At 38.2% G+C, this 18802-nt stretch overlaps 1 protein-coding gene across 1 annotated transcript in view; it reads left to right on the top strand.

Annotated features, from left to right (window-relative positions):
* The window catches only part of LOC104286950 (reticulocyte-binding protein 2 homolog a-like), a 28787-nt gene that overhangs the window by 786 nt on the left and 9199 nt on the right, over positions 1 to 18802 (top strand). Inside the window, exons 2-12 of the mRNA XM_009885598.1 lie at positions 3403 to 3488; positions 5353 to 5464; positions 7133 to 7268; positions 8100 to 8328; positions 9129 to 9251; positions 10605 to 10714; positions 12539 to 12620; positions 13319 to 13455; positions 13588 to 13702; positions 16566 to 16633; positions 18620 to 18755. Of these exons, the coding sequence (XP_009883900.1) occupies positions 3403 to 3488; positions 5353 to 5464; positions 7133 to 7268; positions 8100 to 8328; positions 9129 to 9251; positions 10605 to 10714; positions 12539 to 12620; positions 13319 to 13455; positions 13588 to 13702; positions 16566 to 16633; positions 18620 to 18755 (1334 nt within the window). The remainder of the gene's footprint in view (positions 1 to 3402; positions 3489 to 5352; positions 5465 to 7132; positions 7269 to 8099; positions 8329 to 9128; positions 9252 to 10604; positions 10715 to 12538; positions 12621 to 13318; positions 13456 to 13587; positions 13703 to 16565; positions 16634 to 18619; positions 18756 to 18802) is intronic.

Here is an 18802-nt window from a genome sequence, read left to right on the forward strand (position 1 = left end):
CCTGGTGGCATATTAAGAGAGCAAACGCACTTTGCATGGTGGTTAGGGCACTGTGGCAGGTGGTGTGGGACAGATGCTTGTGGTCCCCTCAGCCTCTGAAGTGAGCATGTGGCATGGTATCTGAAGGAAAAAGGAAATTTTAAATATGCTCAAAGCACAAATTCATTCCTCTCAGGTGTTGAGAGGTTAGAAGCCCTTGAATTGTCTTGAATGATAATTTTTTTCCTGGGCCACATCAGACAAGAACCTGCTTATGAAGCTGTTGGGCCTTCTTGTAAGACAAATGTGACCTACAGAATCACATTTATCACTGTGTCTCTTGTAAGAAATACAGCCTGCTTTCGGGATAGCTAGATGAATTACGGAGATGCAAAACTGCAACAATTCAGCAATCAGCAACTTGGTGTGAAGGCCTTCATGAAGGAGATGAAGCAATGACTAAAACCAGAATAAATTTGCTTTAGAAGGAAAGATTAATCATCATGCAAGAGAAGGATTGCTTCAAGTCTAAGCAATGAAATTGCTCTGTGAGTAATAACGTTAGCCAGAGAAAAGGCACCAAATAAACTAAGTACCAGGAGATACACTTCAAACAAGTTTTATCTGGCTCTAAAATACTTCCCTTTGAGAGGTAGGAACATACATGTATTAAGGTTGAGCCGTCTCAAGGGATGGATTCCATGCTGGGGGACACTGCCTCTGGTTATCATTTCAAATTTTCCAATTTCAGAACATTCAAAACTTTCCATTGCTGTCAAATCTGTTTAACTGTAATGGAAAGTTATTCCTGTCTAACAAAACTGGTTTCTTATAAATAGGCAGGATTGGGTACAGCTTGTGGTTATAGATGTATATCACAACATATTCACTGCTGGAGGCCTCAGCTATCAGACTGTACGGAACTAGGGCCTGAGCTTCCCTGTTCCCTTTGAGAATGGTTGCAGGGCATTATCTCAACAGCTTGGTTTCAAAGGCTGTACAATTATAATGTCCTCCAAAGAGCTTGTAACCTACAGGTCAGAAAAAGCTGTACACAGATGAGACAAATGGCTTGGGGTGACATAAGCTGCAGTATGAGACCTAAGATGATGTGGAAACACTTCATCTTCAGTAAATGTCTGCGGTCTCAGTACTCTGCCCTCTTGACCACTGTCAGGCTGCGGTTCATCCCATGCCCAAAGGAAACAGGGGGGCTAAGGAGGGATTTCAGGTGGGACAAAGCAGTGACTTTATAGTTATTGAGAATGTGGTGTGCAAGTAATGCTCTGCTGTGCAGGGAGGATGAACTGATGCTGTTCTGGAGCCAGTTGTTTGTGCCCAGGGTGCTGAATGAGAGAGGCCAGGAAGGATGGAAAATGGATAGCTGACATTTTTCACATATGTTACTTTGATTTTTGTGCCACTTTTAAAAGACTGAAAGGTTTGATTAGGAGAAGAGTTTTGGCAGTAAAAAGAGTGGCATAAAAGGCTGAATTTTGGAGCAGCGTGTAGGAAAAAAAAAAGGCAAGACTTTTCAAAGGTATCTTTCTTTTTATAAAAAAATGTATTTGGGAAATGTATACTTCACTAATGCCATTTAGTGGCATTTAGTTTTGGTTTAATAACAAGCATAGAAGGAAACGGAAATTATCTGAAAATTTTATTGCAACGTTTTTCTGAAGGAGATGTTTCATCTAGGAAATACAGATTTTTGAGAGAACAAGTGTGAGCACAAAAGGGGAGAGAAAATCAAATAGATGAAAAGAAATCAAGAGGGGGTCTGGAAGTGAGAAGGCCTAAAGGACTGAAAAGAAGTCTTCACAAGCAGAACTTAAAGTTTTAACATGGATTTTTATTTATGCACAGTATGCCTTAAACTTTGTTATGTTTCTGAAGAAAAAAATTCATAGTTGTTGGCAGAAGGACAATGAAACTGGTGGAAGGTCTAGAGCACAAGTCTTATGAGGAGCAGCTGAGAGAACTGGTGTCGTTTAGCCTGGAAATGGAGGCTCGTCCCTTTCTACAATTTATCACTCTCCACAACTATGTGAAAGGAGGTTGTGGTGAGGTGGGTAGTGTTCTCTTTTCCCAAGTAACAAATGATAGGACGAGAAGAAACAGCCTCAAGTTGTGCCAGGGAAGGTTTAGATTGGCTATTAGGAAAAATTTCTTCACCAAAAGGGTTATCAAGCATTGGAATAGGCTGCCCAGGGAAGTGGTTGAGTTGCCATCACTGGAGGTATTTAAAAGACATGTAGATGTGGTGTTGACAGACATGGTTTAGTGGTGGACTTGGCTGTGTTACGTTTACAGTTGGACTGTATGATCTTAAAGGTCTTTTTCAACCTAAATGATTCTATGATTCTATAATTCTATTCTATGATTTGAAGGTGGTAAGAAGACCATGATTTCAGATTGCTATCATAGAAAGAGTTGTCTGGAATTACTACTAATTGGTGAAGCTGAGGCAAACTCTGTTCTTACGTCACCCACTCTGCTGTTTACTGCTTATATGGGTTTGTTTTCTGACATCTCTCCTGCTGATAGTTCACAGAAAATGCTATAGTGGTAGGTGATCATCGTCAGGCCTGAAGATGGGCAGGTACAGCAGAGGTAGCAGCTGCTCCTGGCCTTTGTTCCCACCAACTCCAGATAAAGATCCTAGTGAAATGGGACAGTTACTAGTTTTCAAACAAGTTAGTAGGTCAAATTAAAAATAGACTTTTGTCTCAGCTGGCTGAGTGCCTCGTCTTTACAACAAATTCACTTATGCTTGGATTACAAATTTTCTTTTTCCCCCTTCTATGAGGATTTAATCTCTGTTACAAAATCAGGGTATAAAAAAATTTCATGCCACTGTTAACAGGCACAATAATCTTTTGGATGAATTCAAATCCTTGCAATTATTATTCCATCTCAGCTAAATTAAATTTAACAATACAAAGAGTAGCTTCTGGAGTACGTAAATCTCACTTCAGGCTTTGATGAATCCGGATTAGTACTTTTGGTTGGAAAGAGACATAATGAAGCCATGACTGCTTGGAGAAATTCTAAAGATTAGCTATACCCTGCTTAAAGGGAAATTATGTTGATCCACAGTTTTTACTTTAGTTTAATAACCTCTATAAACTTCTCTGAATGACTCTTTTAAAAAATTAATTCTGCAGAATTTAAGTTGGAAGCATTTAGTGACTGCAAATTTTACCATGTCCTGTGGAGTTCATATGCCACTTGTGCATCTGCCTTTTCTGTGCACCAGGAGGAGTGCGAAAGATGTTGACCTACTTTAGAACAAGGGAAAACAGATTTAGCAAATAATTAAAAAATAAATCCTTCACTTTCAGAATAATTCTTGCAGAACAACAGAGCAATATTTGAAGCTTAAAAAATATACGTTTTAATTTCACTGCATTTTTCATTTAGAAAAACACTTGAAAAATGAAGACTCTGTGTTCAGTGGGGAAATTGTACAGCGTCTTGAAGATACTATTGCTGCTATTAAGAAATTGGTAAGGAAAATCTAATATTTAGTTTCAAATATATGAGAAAGAGTTAGTTGGTAACTAAGTAACTTATGGTTGTACTATTAGAAGTGTCCTCTTGTGTGAGTTATATTCTACCTTAAGAGAGAGAGAGAGGCAGTTAGGAGTGTAGTTGGTGGGTGCTAGCATGCACTTTGCTGCCTGCAGAAGTCTGGCTGTAACAGAACAAACCAACCTGACTACTACAGATCACCCAGCTGATCCAAGCCTTAGCTCACCTGCTGGTGTTTTAACAGGGGAATAGATGTCATTTATACAGTGACATTTGAGGAGTGCCCAGGCTTCTGTCAAAGTAAAAAGAGAAAGGGTCTCATGCTCAGCAGTAAATTGGGACTCAGGGTTGAAGTTCTGTTCCCAACTCTATTGTGTCTTCATAGTTTGCTTTTGCGCAAGAGGTGTAAGCTCTGAACCTACAGTCACTTAGTAGGAGCATCACAAAAATCACCTGAAGGCAGAGGTCTCTCTGTGTAGAGCTTTTTACACCATAAGGGCCTTAATGCTGTTGGTGCAAGGGAGAAAAATAGTGCTTCCCTCTCAGGGCTGCTGGGAGGATACACCCACTAATGTTCGTGCATTCAGCAGATGGTACAGAGTTCAGCGGGTAGGTGGTTTGCCCTACAACTAGGTGCAACGGGATTTTTTGTGAACAATTTCTTTCCTTGAAGCAACTGCATTGTGTGTGATAATAAGAGACCTTACAGCAATTATGAGCTGAGGATGGCTGTTCATAGGTCGCTAACTTTTGCTGTAGGACCACTGAAGCCATTAAAGCCAGAATGGCTTCAAACAGAGGGTATTTTAAAAGTATCTCCACAATGTATTTGTGTAGGTAGGTGTGAATCTTGTAAACTTTCCTTTCTCCTTCAGCAGGCCTCTAAATCATCTATTTCAGACCAACTCTGCATTAGTCTATCAGACGAGTATTTTATGTAGTATGCTGAAATCATAAAGCTGTTTTCTTTTTCACTGCTTCAGCTAATTGAGGATGTAACTCATATGAAATTAAAACCTTTTACACATTTATTTTACACCTCTAAATATTTCATCTTCTCAAGGAAATTAGAGTAATTTAACAGCATCTTTTCTTCCCACTGTGTCTCAGCTGGTGATTGTAACTGCTAGCAAAACTGAAGGAGAAAGATAGGCTTGGTTTTATGTATTAGTTGTGATGTCAGAGTCAACATGCATTTAAGAACGGATTTCTTTTCCCAGACATTAGGGACCTCATCAACCCAACCAAAAATTCTCAGTCATACAAATTGGGGGAGTCAGTTGTTTGAGGGCGGCTCCTCCCACAACCAGTTCAGTCTGTTTTCTCTTGCTCCACCATCACTCTCAAAGTGAGCCTTCCCATACCATTACCCATGAACCAGAAGGTGACTTTCTAGCGTGTCTCAAGGCCAGCTAGAGTCCCCCTTCTTCAGTATAGTTTCAGGCCATAGGGAAATGAGGCTCTTCTGTTGCTTAGATAACACCCTTCACGCACAATAGCAGAAGCTGACAGCTAAGACCTCCCCTGCCAACACAGCTTTTGTAGCAGAGGTGTGAGCAACAGCTTCCAGAAGATTGTTGAAAGTCAGAAGCCAACAGTTCCTGAAGCTACATAGGTTTGGTCAGCTACCTGTAAAACAAGTTACTTGTTATTTTGAAGAGTGAAAGACAGGAGGAAAGACAGCAAGTATGAGCAAGGGGAATGGTATATGTAGCCATGGAAAGTATCTGGTATCAACTAGCTAAAAGAAGACGAAATAATGGTTTTCTAAGGACAAAGTGCTATTTCATCTGTTGTTGTATTACTTAATTCTCACTTGTAGATTTCTTTAATTGCCAGGAAGAAATTCGAAGGCATACCCTTGAATGCCTAGAAGAGGAGACTATAAAAAACAGCAATCTTCGCTTCAGAATACAGAATTTTCCAGGAGAGATTATTGCAGAGATGACAGGTAGTACTAACTTAACCAGCTCTGAAAAAAAAACCAAAAGAACTGAATTTTCTATGCATTTAAACAATTTGAAGTATTCTATAAAATCAATCCTACTGCTGAGGGTAAATCACTTTCAATAATAACTTATTCATGAAAGAAGATAGGTGTTTGCAGATGTATGATACTGTGAGGGATTTTTCTCTCACATAAGAGCGTAAATGAGATATCTTCACTGAAGACCATGCACAAGCACTAGAGGAATGACTGGAGAACTGTGTCATTCAGTTCTGATCCAAGCCGTGCCGCAGCCTTTCTCTGATACTTGAGATGGAGCACCTGAGTGCTCTGTGCTGCAAGTTCCCTCTTTGGGAAGTAGGGTTAGTAATGCATATCTGATGTGACATTACTTTTGGGTGGGCTTCAACTGGCCAAATGCTTATCAACTGTCTCTTTTAGACAGTAAAGAGAAAGAGGTGCTTCTAGGAATGATTCATCTCACCCTAGAGTAGATGTTTAAAGTAAGTCAGGAGAATAACGAACTTGAAGTGCCTCTTTCTCTCCACTGGCTATGAAGGGAAGCCAAAGCATTAGCTCAAATGTAGGTATCCAGATGAAAATAAAGTTTGAGCTCTATTTCTCTTTTTTTTTTTTTTTTTTTTCATCAGGTATGGCTTCACTTTTAAGACATCCAACCCATATTCTGCTACTACCCTTCTATTTGCACTGTAGTCGCAAAGCAAAGTGTTCAGGGAGTTGATCTAGGTGAATGTTAGGATTTCTTCTTTTTGGGAGAAGCAAGGGAGTTGGAGTTCTTTATTTGGCTAACCATGAGGCTGCATGATCGTTAGTGGTGGCGCAGGAGGAGGGATGGCAATATGGCAGGGTGGCCAGGGACAGCAGGACTACTTTTGGAGTACTATGGCATTAGATATGCTTTAGGTTCATCATGAAACAGCAGCCAGAGCTTTTCTTCCCCCCCAGCTACTATATCTTCTGTGTTTGTTGATTACTTTCTTAGAGCAAGTTTCCTCCCTCACCTTCTCTCTGCCTATAGCACGTGGTTGCCATGCAGTTAGTCGATTGTTTATACTAGCTGTTCCCATTCCGCACCGCCTAAGTGTTTTTGCGTGGGTGGATGTACACTAATGTGACTGTTATCTCAGAAGCTGAAAAGATGCTGTAGTACAACGCCCCTGCACAGAGGAGCTTTAACCACAGTGCCTCTTCATGCAGGCTCTTCACTTGCACACAGCGGTGGCTCTTCTGGGAGAAATGCTATTGAATTTCAAGCAAGGTGATCCTGTTCCTTGTCCCTGGCTGCCAGAGCTGGCTGTGCAGAAGATATTTTTTGGGGGGGGAAAGGAATAATTTTTATCAGTCCACTATATGTCAAGGGAATTTCTTAGACATATAGTATGAAAAAGAGCAATTGCTCTGGGACAACACAGCAGGCTGCTTCTTGTTGATAAACGCAGATGACTCAGGGAAAATGTGATAAGACTAAACTACTGCAGTAACATATGTGATTTCAGGGATGTTAGTGTCTTAGAATCACAGCTATTCCTTACCGTGTGGCAGTACCAACAGTAGTGAATTAAAAATGATGGGTCAATCTCTTAATGCATTATCTCATATATACCTTTATGCAGCTAAGAGGCTTCTGCATGTTTTGTACTTATTTTTTAGCTCTTGTTACTGCTGCACGCGAATCTAGTGCTGCTAAGATAAATCAGCTGCAATCTGCGTTGAAAAGCATTGCTGATGAAATTGAATTACTGGATGAGAAGCAAATCCTTTGTGAAAGACAGAATGCTGCACTGTGGTATGTATTCATTTGAACAAGGAAAACCTTACTGGCGAGATGATTAAGGAGAACTGAAATGTTATCAAAACGTAGTGAGTAGTGCTTGGCCCTCACCCCTGCAGCTAGCTGCAAATGTTCCTAGGCAACTCTTTGCTGCAGCAGCAAGCCTGATTTTTAAGATCTTGTTTCTTGAACAGCAGAGACTGCCTGCTGCCTGATAAGCTCGCTTCGGGAAACCTGTCTGCAGCTTTGCTTCTCACACTGGCAGGAAGAGTGTTCTCTTTCAACAATTAATGTTGAGGAACTACTATAGGTAAAAATCACAGTTTTCAGTTAAAAAAGGAACTGTAGAAGGAATTCTGAATCAGTAACTGTGCTAGAGATCCATCTTCCTCTTCAAGAGTTACCCCAAGAGGATACAGACACTGGAGAGATACTTTTTTTTTTTCCTGCCAGATTTCCTGTTACTGTCACCTTCTGCTGTGCTGCTAGAGCTGTTCAAAAACAAATCACAGTGCATTTTCTTAGGGGAAGCCTGCTTTCTTTGTTCTTTCAGTGCTTGCAAGTAGCCCTTCCATTTTTAGTGAAACTTGTGGAAAATAATCACATCATTAAAAGTAAAACTTTGAAAAGGTTGTAATATAAATAGCTGAAAGCCTTTTCATTGGCTTTAGATGGCCTTCCTCACGGGTACTGGTGCATGTCACATTTTATGGTATGTATAGAGCTATAGTAGACTGAGTTGGTAATGTATGTATAGGCAAGTCTTCATTTCAACGAATATATGAACCAAGTCTGTGATCTGAATGAATGGTAGGAAATACAATTTTCATCTTTTTTTTCTTCCAGTGAAGAACAAGAATACCTGCGGACACAGTATAAAGAGAAAGTAGACTTGCTGAATGAAAGGATGGCAACTAAAGCTAACACAAATGTTCTCTTAACTGAGACTTGTGATAAAACAAGAGATACAGAAAGAGAAATAATCAGGGCGAAGGCAGCATTAGAAGAATTGAAAGAAAAAATAGCTCAAAAAATGAGTAAATTTGAGAAAGAGAAGGAAGAATGGGATGAAAAGGTAAAGGATCTGAAATATACTTCACAGTTTTACAGATGATTATATAGTGCCAAAAATGAAATTACCTTAGAAATTATTCTAGATGTTGTATTTTGCTTTCTCATATAGAGCTAACCTATGTCTTCACAGCAGTCAAACAGAAAAGTGACTCCTGCCAGTGGGTGCGCACTGTTCTGAATTCTGTATACATGTGCTTATGTGTGTGGGGTGTGTATATATACACACACACACAAATATGCACACTTCAAAATTGCGTGGTATATGAAATGTGTTTTCTAGCAGCACATCTCAGAATGTCATGTCTGTATTGGTGCTTCTTACTGACTGTGGGACAAATAATCATATACTGGGATTTCAACCCCTCCAGGCAAACTGCTTAAAATAGAGATACCTATATTTTCCAGCAAGCTCTGAGATAAGGTTTTACTGGCTTTATATTCTGCCCTACTTTCAGTTGTGTATATTTGATATCCTTTCTGAACGATAACATAAAAACAGATGATCCGATTAAAAGAAAACTTTCTAGTAGAAAATATGGTATAATCAGGTTCCTACACTGGAATAAAATCACATGAAATTTTGACAGATCAGGTCCTAATTTGCATGTTATATTAATTAATTATTGTTTCATTTTCTTATAGAATTTGGTCATTTGGTACACAGCTGTGGCTTTTGCAGAAAATTTTATTCCAGTGTAAATTTTGTGCTTATTTAATTTTGGAAGGCTTCGGATGTTTTAATATAAATTTTTAAACAATGCGCAAGATGTTGCTCAATTAATTGTATTATTTTCAATGTAGAATAGAGAAATGAAAAATATTCTTGATACTCAGGCGACAAAAAATTCCAAGAAAAAGCATGAATTTGAAAACTTGAATACAAAATGTTTGGACCTACAGCATTTGATAAGTCTGAATTCAACGGTAAGTTATATACAAAATTGTTTTGGTTCATTCATGCAAAGATCAAAATTCGATTTTGTAATTGTTCACAGTGAGGGGAATTTATAGCGAAATGCAGTCCCTACCTATTAAGAAGAAAAATAAGCTTGCATGGTGTCTAATTGACTGACATTATTAACTATAAGTTACTTGGTTATAAAGTCACTTTCAAAAATAAAAGGTCCATATAGACTGTTTTTACCAGCTTAATGAAACAGTTGGCAACTCTGTGCTGGTCAATCTATTTATCAGGACCTTCTTATAGGGAATATTAAATAAAGTCAGTGAGAGGATGACTTGGATCCCAGTCCTGTACATGCCTCTGGTGGAGCTAGTTGGAGGACTAGCTGAAAAAGAAAAATGATAATCAACAGATATTTAGTGGATGCAAACTATGATATAGGAAGAAGAAATAGGATGAAATTTAGAAAAGAAGACTGTTCAGATATTATGAAAGAGTTTGTACTAGAAAACTGTTGTAGAAACTACAATAAGCAAGGAGACTATATTACGCTCAGCTGCCTGGGAATGCATTCAGTGTAAGTAACTCCAGGCTTGTGGACATGACAATCTTAAGGAGGCTCAGAGTCCAGAAAATCAAAGCTAATAGGGCTAAAACACAACTAAGCTTTCTCTGTGTGCCACCTATTTAATATTAGCTTCCAGTCCAACCCTGCCTACTCTAGAAATACTTTTCCCTTTTTGCAGGGATAACTTATCAGACAGAAGTAAGGAAAGATCAGTGTCTTCATCTTGCCTTTTATGATGTCTTGCAGAGTTAACTAAAACTATGTGCATTCAGTTTAACATCTGCTGAGTTACCTCAGTGCTACTGAAATCAACCGTACTGCAAAACTAATGCTTGTGTAACAAATTGAGCCAAATTAAGCTGTAAAAAATTATTTTCTGCCTTAGTCTTGCCACCTTCTGATAGAAGCACTGCTGCCTTCCCCGTAAAAGTCCTTTCTGTCTGAATATCACATTTGTAAAAATGCCAGACTTGTACTTAAGTGAACTCTGCAGTGAGGTTCCCTTAAATGATAGATTTCATAGGTTAACTTTTTGAAGTTTCTTTTCATTACCCACCTGTATTGCTTAATTTTTTAACCTTTTGGTGATTATATACAATAAATATAGCCTTAACTACTGTTTCATCAGTATTCTTTCTTTGCAGGCTGTAGTAATTTTGACTGTGAAATCTCAGAGTGGCTAGAAAATAGTAGAGTCTCATGCAGATGTTATGAAATCTTAAAAAAGACCAGTGATAGCAAAGGGATTCATTATTTGCTGGTTTGGAGATTTCATATGTTTTGACATAGTCTGTTATATTTTTAGGCTATATTTAATGAGGAAATTCTCATAGCAAAACTGAAAGAAAAAAGCAAGCAACTGGAAAAAACCCTGGAATTTAAAAGGGCAGACGTGCTGGCTCTCTCAGAAAAGAAGTAAGCATTGTGAGACCATTTGATTTGATCTTTTTGCTTTTTGTTTTCTGAGGGAATTTTTCCTGATATTTAAGAAGAACCAGCCAAATTCTATAAAGTATGGGATTTATTTAACAGGAATCTTTCTATTGGCTTCTGTGGGCATCCAGTAAAGACTTGGAGGACAGCTGGAGTTAATCTAAATTAGCTGTCAGGGAACAAATATTCACAAACAGTGCCCCTTGGGCTAGAGTTATACTGTTATTCTAACAATATGCATGGTCGGAAATCCAGTCATTACTCCCTGCACATGCTATCATCTTCCTATCAGCTGGAATACTTATATTTGCTATGGCACAGAGACTTCTGTGTGTTAGCTGAGGTGCAAAGCATTACAAATGATGTGAATAAGCAAAATAATCGAAATGTCATTCTACAAGCTTGTCTGTGTTACACCCATGCAGCTCAATGTGGAGATCCTCAATTTAGCATTATCCAGGCTAGCTCCATAGCCGCTTCTCTTCCAACTCTGCCATAAGCCTTCTAAAGGGTGTATGACTGAAGTGATGGGGAAAATAACTGAGACTCTTCCTGGTGATTCAAGTTTTTTTGTCTGAACCCATTTACGTCTACAAGCTGAGCTAAGAATCCCTACAAAGAAGAAAATACAAGTTCTTGGAAACTTGGGTAAAATCATTGCTCTGAACTCTACTATTTTTCTTGATGGCAGAACTAATTCATCAATGTCTTCATGAAATGAATGTTGCCATTAATTAACAATGTAATTACTGTAAAAAATGAGCTGCAGCCAGCATCCAGCCGTGGCCCTTGATCCTGTAGGCAGTTATAAATTTCTTATCTTTACTCTCTTGAATATTAACTTCAGTAGAAATATTTGTGCTAGGGAAGTTGGCCATACTCATGTTTTGAGGGTCCAAAAAGCTTTGAGGGTCGAAATAGTGATGACCACAGAGCTGTGTGCTGTGGTGAATTTCATAGCCTGAGTGTAACAGAAGCATTGTCTTTCTGTTCTTTTTGTGCTGTACGTTTATAGCTGCTCAGTGTTGTGAAGGTCTTTATTTTAAAGTGTTTGTCCTTCATAACTCATTCTACTATTTGATGTAACAGATGAGTTAGGCATTGAGTTAAAGAAAGGATCTGATCAGTGTTTTCTTCACAGTGTTTGGCACATAGTCTCAAAACCTGGTCAATATGGATTGCTGCTTCTATATTTGCTTGCTGTGAAAGTCTTAGGATGCTGGGGCTTTCTCTTCTTCTTTTTTTCTTTTTGATATCCTCTCCTCTGTGTCAGATTTCTGTCTTCAAACACTTCATACATGACTCCTGTTTGGTATACAAGATAGCAATGGAAGCAAGTATCCCTTGTTCTGACTACATCTTGTAAAACACACAAAGACACAATGTCTGTCAGAAGCAAGAAGGATAAATCTCTGCTCAAACTTTCCAATTTTAACCTGTAGACATGTTGCTGGTAGGACTTATATACCTGAAAGCCTGTCTGCTTTCTCCTCGTGTACTTTTTCTATCAGTTAGTCCATAGAAAATATTGTCTATCCCCATAAGCCTTCCTTGGTTTGTATTTTACGATCTTGCAGAAGAAAGCCTACCAGTTCTGTATGTCCTTACCTTTGCAGGTTTTCTTCTCCTCAGATATATGAGAGAAAAGTAATGAATAAGGATATCTGAATGGAATAGAGCTCAAATGAATGCAGACATTCACATAGCTTACATTCACATGATGGGCTGAGAATGCGTAATTTATAATAATGTTTAAAATACTTTTAATAACCTCCTAAATATGTCTACATTGGCTTTGTTTAATAGAATTCAGCTTGATTCTGAGTTACTGCTTTTACAATCAAAATTTGCCCAAGAAAAGGAGGATTTTGATAAGGAACTTGAAAAGGTAAGAGAAATATTTTTATTCTCAATCAGTTTTTGCTAAGTGTTGTCTTGTTGAAACACTTAATGAGAACAGGCCAGCACAAAGCATGATATGTGAGGTGCACATGTCAACCAAGGTGTTGGTCCATTAAAAATGCTGCCATACTGACATTAGGCAGCACTAGGTGTGAGCCATGTTCTGCCTATCTGATGGCCACACCACCTGCTCTTCTACTGCACTCCTACCACCACAAGCCAGGATCCCAATCATCATCTTCTTACTTCCTTTCTCTTGTCCATCTTCCTGCCCCTACCTCCTTCAACCAGGACCCATGACACCTTGATATTGCATGCCCACCATCCCAGTGTTCCATCATTGTCAAGCCTTCCCCATTCCCACTTTATCATTCTTTGTAGTCCACACAGTGGAAGCCACTACCTCCAGCTGGAGCAAGGTACCATGTGTCTGGGAGCAGCACACAGCTTGCAGGCGGTTTTAGAGTGGTTGGTTTGAATGAGGCCATGGAAATGAAGATCCAGAAACATGATCTTGATGTGATATCCATAAATTTTAATTACATACATGATGTGAATCTTGATTCATTGTAAAGTTCTCTAAGATTTTTTGATTAAAGGCACTCTAGCAGCATGGAATTTCATTATAAGTTAGAACAGAGACAGAAATAATAATAAGCTGACATCTGTGGTCCTTATTTCTAGACTAAGGAAGATGTACGCAATGCTAAATGCCTGAATAAAAAACTTAAATTGGAAAATAAAGCTGTGTGCCAGAAGTATGAACAAGTGCTGGAAGAAGAACAAAGCTGGGCTATAAAAAAGAATGAGATGGTGGCAAAGTAGGTTTTATCTGTCAGCTTTTCAATACAGATTTTCTAAGTTTGTGATTTTATGACTAAGGCTTTTCTTGATATATAGTGAGATCATGTTTCTGACAAAGTATCTAACTTATTTCTTTTTTCTTCTTGTAGATTGGGAAAATTATCCGTTATCTTGGATGAAAAGCTTGAATTTCTGTCAAATCATCTGATGGAAGAGAAAAACCTAGAGAAAGAAATTGAAAATCTTGAAGACAGCCTACTGTATGTAATGTTTCAATATTGACAATAGTAAATAGTCTCAGTACTGTTTACTCAGGAGTTCAGCTGGTTTAAGAGATTCTGAAATGTAACATTCAATTTGGAAGTTAAATGGGTTTATGAACTATACTGTTAGGATTGTATGAATGTTCATACAACAAAGAGGTTAGCTGCCAGTTACCCTAATTTAATCTGCAGTTTCTTATCACTGAGCAATGAACATACAAATAATGAACGATATTGAAGCAGTCCAGGATGTAAAACTTCCCAAACAATTGTGACTGTGAACTTCATACTGTGGTACCAGCTCTTGGACTAAGCCAGTACCCACTTATGGTGGTATCTAAGAAAATCTGCTTTTACTCAGATAAGTCTAGTAAGCACAGATTTGCTCTGTGCACAGAAATGCTCTGAAAAATAAATCTTTGCTTGTGTAGTCTAAGCAGAACAGAATTCCTGTGCCCTGTGCAGTGGGGTATGACTGGGAGGAGCGTGGCCAAAGCACTGCAGCTCTCTGTTAGCCTGCAGTTGGTGGAAGAGATTTGGGATTTTGCTGCTGTAGGTGAGAGCAGGCCAGTACGTACTGACCCCAGGTTATAAGGGTGGTGAGACACTGGAACAGGTTGCCCAGGGAAGTTGTGGATGACCCATCCCTGGCAGTGTTCAAGGTCAGGCTGGATGGGGTTTTGAGCAACCTGGTCTCATGAAAGGTGCCCCTGCCCATGGCAGGGGGGTTGGAACCAGATGATCTTTAAGGTCCCTTCCAACCTAAACCATTCTATGATCCTACATTGGACCTAGTTCACCTATTTGCTAGAGAATCAAGAGATCAAGGTCTTATTTTGTATATTGATAATCAAATTCTGTCATGTAAGAAGGGTAATCCTGACAAAAGGGAGAGCTTTTCTTTTTGTCTGTGCTGGAGAGTCATCCTTGGCAAGAGAAAGTAAAAAGGTTCAGCCAATTAATCTTATGGCCCCCAAACCTAGCAGAGCCAAATATTTGCACACACTTTGTGTTTGATTGACACCAATTGTCCCGGTTCTGTGCAACATTTTCAGTGTGGCACTGAAGGGGCTGTGCTCCTAGGGTCTTCCTGTTATCTAAATTCTCCTGAGGAATGTTTTGTTAATATGGAGTTGCCCTACTTATCAACAGAATTATAACTAAAAAGTAAGAAAATAATTGCTCGCCTCCCTTTTCATACTGAATAAAAAACCATACAGTACATTTATTCTGCTTTGTAGGAAAAGAAGTACATTTCTATCTTGATAGGATCAGTGTCTGCATTTTTTTCTGACAAAGGTGATATTGTTGCTATGTAAATGTGGGATGCAAAAATATAAGACCGTGAGATAGCCACACACTGCTAAAAAGGAGGTAGCCATGCACTGCTAAAGAGGAGAACTTGTAATGCAGTGCAATGGAGTCTACAGTATAAAACCAAGTTAACAAGATAATGAGGTGAAATAATCATTGCATAGTATCTTGATGTTAATTGGATATCTACACTAATGATAGTAAAGGAGAGGCTTGTAACAGCTTTCTCCCAGAGTCAATCAGCTCTTCATTTCAGGCTTTTAAACTAGGCTACATGGAACTGTACAAAATGCATCACATTTCTGACCTTTTAGAAAAGCAGATTGAAAAATCCCCTTTTTCCAGTCCATGTCCCCATATTTTCCTAGGTTTTTATTTTATGTTTGCACATAGTTATCTTGTTCTGTGAATTTTCACTGGCTTCACAACATCTCTCTACATCAAACCCAAAATAATTTAATTTCACTGTACATCACATAGACCTCCTAGTCACTTTAACGGACCCGCCAAACTGGAAACCAAAGTTAAGATCTCATGTTAATTTTTATTGTCTCTAAAAGTAATATGCAATGTATAGAGAATCTCATCATTCACCTTACAAGATTGACTGTTTTGTTTGTTTGTTGTTTTTTTTCAATGAACAATTTCAAATTAAGTCTGTCAAGCTTCATTCAAAGAGGGCAATCTTCAATTGATTAAATCCACTGAACTGAGAAACCCACTGACTTGACAACAGTGAATGTAGTTTGGAAAGTATGGAATAGAAGTATGATTCTTCAGGGGTATCTAAGAACAATTTGGGACACATTCTGCTACTATTAAAATGTCTTACAGTACTGGCTTGATACATTTAGCTTTGCATTTAGAACAATAAAGCCTTTGGAAGAAAGACCCATACTACCTCTTTGTAAATCCTGATGGGGTTTGGAGTGAGTGCTTCTCACCACCTTTGTGTCTTGAAGGAGTGAGAATCACTGGTTTCACACTACCAACCTTTTTTATTGTATTGAACTCTCCTAGCATGTGTTGAATACATATAAAGTTCATGTATTTTAACATTCATGACACATGATACACTAAAAAACACATAGTAAGAAATTCAAATAAATTGATGTGTCCACCTGGCCAGAAGTTCTGCTTCTGAAAATACTTTTTCATAGTGCTTGCTACTAATACATTAGGGTAATTGTTCATTTCTGAAACATCTGTTCTTGTATTTTGCATTTGCTAATTGTTTCTGGCTTGAATATATACTCCTGGATTTGCCTTCATTCCTAACAAAAGCCTCTTAATTTTAAACTGATGTTTTCAAGCCGAGAAACAACAATATGTAACAAACAGCTATGGTTGAACACTATAGTATGTATATGTTTTTTGAGATGTGACCCACAGGTACCATATTGCCTCTCTCCAACTAGACTAAGTATTTAGCATGTTGGTTGGTAGGAAGGAAATTTTGAAAAACTGTACTAAAAATTTGGCATAAACGAAATGGTCTGCCAATCTTCAGCATTATTTCTAAAAGTTTACCTTTTTTTTCTCTCAGAAAGATCAAGGAGAGCTATGCAAAACGGCTGGCATCTCTAGAGCAAGATTTGAAGACAGAAAATAAGACAAGGTAGGATAAACTAGAAAATGTGCATTGTTTCTTTTAAACAAAGCTGTAACTTAATGAATTACTGCACCTTGTTGCTGCTATTATACCAGAGGTATAAACACAAAGCCTCACTATATATCTATATTCTCACACTATATTCTGTGATATAATGGCAAATAAAAGAGCATCTCCTCAAATATAACCATGGTTTCATTTGAATAGTATTTCTATACTGCCAAGTGGTAAGAACCACTGAACCTACCATGTAAGTCCCTTTCAATCATCATGACAGTAAATGTTCTATTTTATTTTATAAGTTATTTGGGATTTTTCCAGGATATGGACACTTAAGTAAACTGTAAAAGTGTGGGGGTTTTAAATTATTGTTTTAATTAATTTAAATTAATGCTCACTGGTAGCTGATCCTGCCCCTTTGAAGTTGATGGGAACTTTGCCATTGAATTGAATACGAAAAGTGTCTCGGTTCCCTACAGCTCCAGCTAGGAAGTATGGGAGCTTTGTGTGCTGAGCACCTTTTCAAATCGGGTTGTCAGACCAGTGGAATCTGAGGCTCCAGCTGTTATATAGATAAACTCTTTGCTAGAGTCAGTAAAAATGAGATATCCTTGCCTTTTCAGGTATTTCATCTTTCTTCCTTGGATTTAAGTATTTTTCATTAGTTTAGTAGCGTCTTCTACTGAATCTGTCTTTTTAGGAAACCTTTGGAGCGAATTGTAAGGAACATGTTACACAAAGCTCACAAAAAGACTAAGGGTTATTTTATGTATATTCAGATTATCTGCCATGAGGTAGTTTGCATTCACTCTTCATATATGCTCACGTCTACCCACAATTGTGAGTTACCTATAGAAAATGTCTTGAGTTGGATAGATCTAAGTGTATGATTGCAGCTGGAGTTAAGGTGAGAGTGATATAAAGCTTTCCTACTAGTTCTGAGTTTCTCAGCAACTGCCAGATTTTAATTGAAGCTCTTGGAGGTCTGCTCATACTGTTTGTCTAAAATCAGTTTCCTGTATCTGGTTTTTGAGGTGCTATCATTCCACATCAGTATGGAGATACCTTCTTTTCAGAATATTGAGACCTATGTACTTGATAGGGCTTTTATTTCTTCCATGAATGCCTCCTTGTATATGATCTTGATGGGATTTTTACCTCCTCTTTACTATTGGCAGGAAAAAAAGTGGATTTGGGAAAGTTCTTAGCCCCCTCCAGCTGATAGGATACTCTCCAAAATAAACCTATTGTCTGCTCGGCTATTTCACAGTAGCTCTGCAGCTCTGAATTTTCATTTAATTATTCTGTCATGTAAGGTGCAAAGAGATCTAGAGATTTCTTGGTCATCTAGTCCAGTCTGGTTCTCCCCTGAATATTACATCATAACTTTGTCTTCAAAAAACAATCATGGTCAGTCCAAAAAGCCATTGTTGCTTTCCACCCTTACTCTCATTAAGATGTCATTCTAAAATCTTGTTCTTTTGATGACTAAGAATAGTTTTTTTCAGATTTCCAGCCTGCATTTTCGCATAGACAGGTAGTGTCTTTTTGGTTTTGTACCAGTGTTGTCTTTTATCCTTTTGACAGTTTACAAAGCCTAGGCTTTTATGAATGTGAAATCTTGTCCCTTCCAACCTTCCAATTTGCTAAACTAAATTTACCAAATCATTTGGTCCAGACTTATGCTAGCTAATTTTAGGCACGTAACAGAGGTTCTTAAGCGAGACTAGTCACCTTAAGACTCCTCCAGGTTCAGTACAAACAGAGAGGCACTTTAAAAGCTTTTTATGTCTTTTCATGCATCCCTCCTAGATTTTGTCAGGATCCTAGACATCTATGTGAATCACTTTGATTGTAGTCCTGAAGTTACAGGAGACATTTTTGAGTCTTCCAATCACTTAAATTAGGCTTGTATTGCCTCATATAATATTGTCTTCCTTTCCTGTTTTTCTCCCAGTTTCAAATTATTTCTTTTTATGTGTCTGTCACCAGAGTAATGCTTCAGTGGAAGCTACTGTACTTAGCAAAGCAGAGAAAACTCTTTTTCTCAGAGGAGGAGAATGTAAACAGAAAAGTTAATGAAAGAATAGAAGCTGGCAAAAAAAGGCATGCTAAACTACTTATGGAGGTATGTTAAAGAGCTGGTATTATAACCCATTACATCTAGTGTTATGA

This window comes from Charadrius vociferus, unplaced genomic scaffold, assembly GCF_000708025.1.
Source record: "Charadrius vociferus isolate BGI_N301 unplaced genomic scaffold, ASM70802v2 scaffold355, whole genome shotgun sequence".
NCBI classification, from domain to species: Eukaryota; Metazoa; Chordata; class Aves; order Charadriiformes; family Charadriidae; genus Charadrius; species Charadrius vociferus.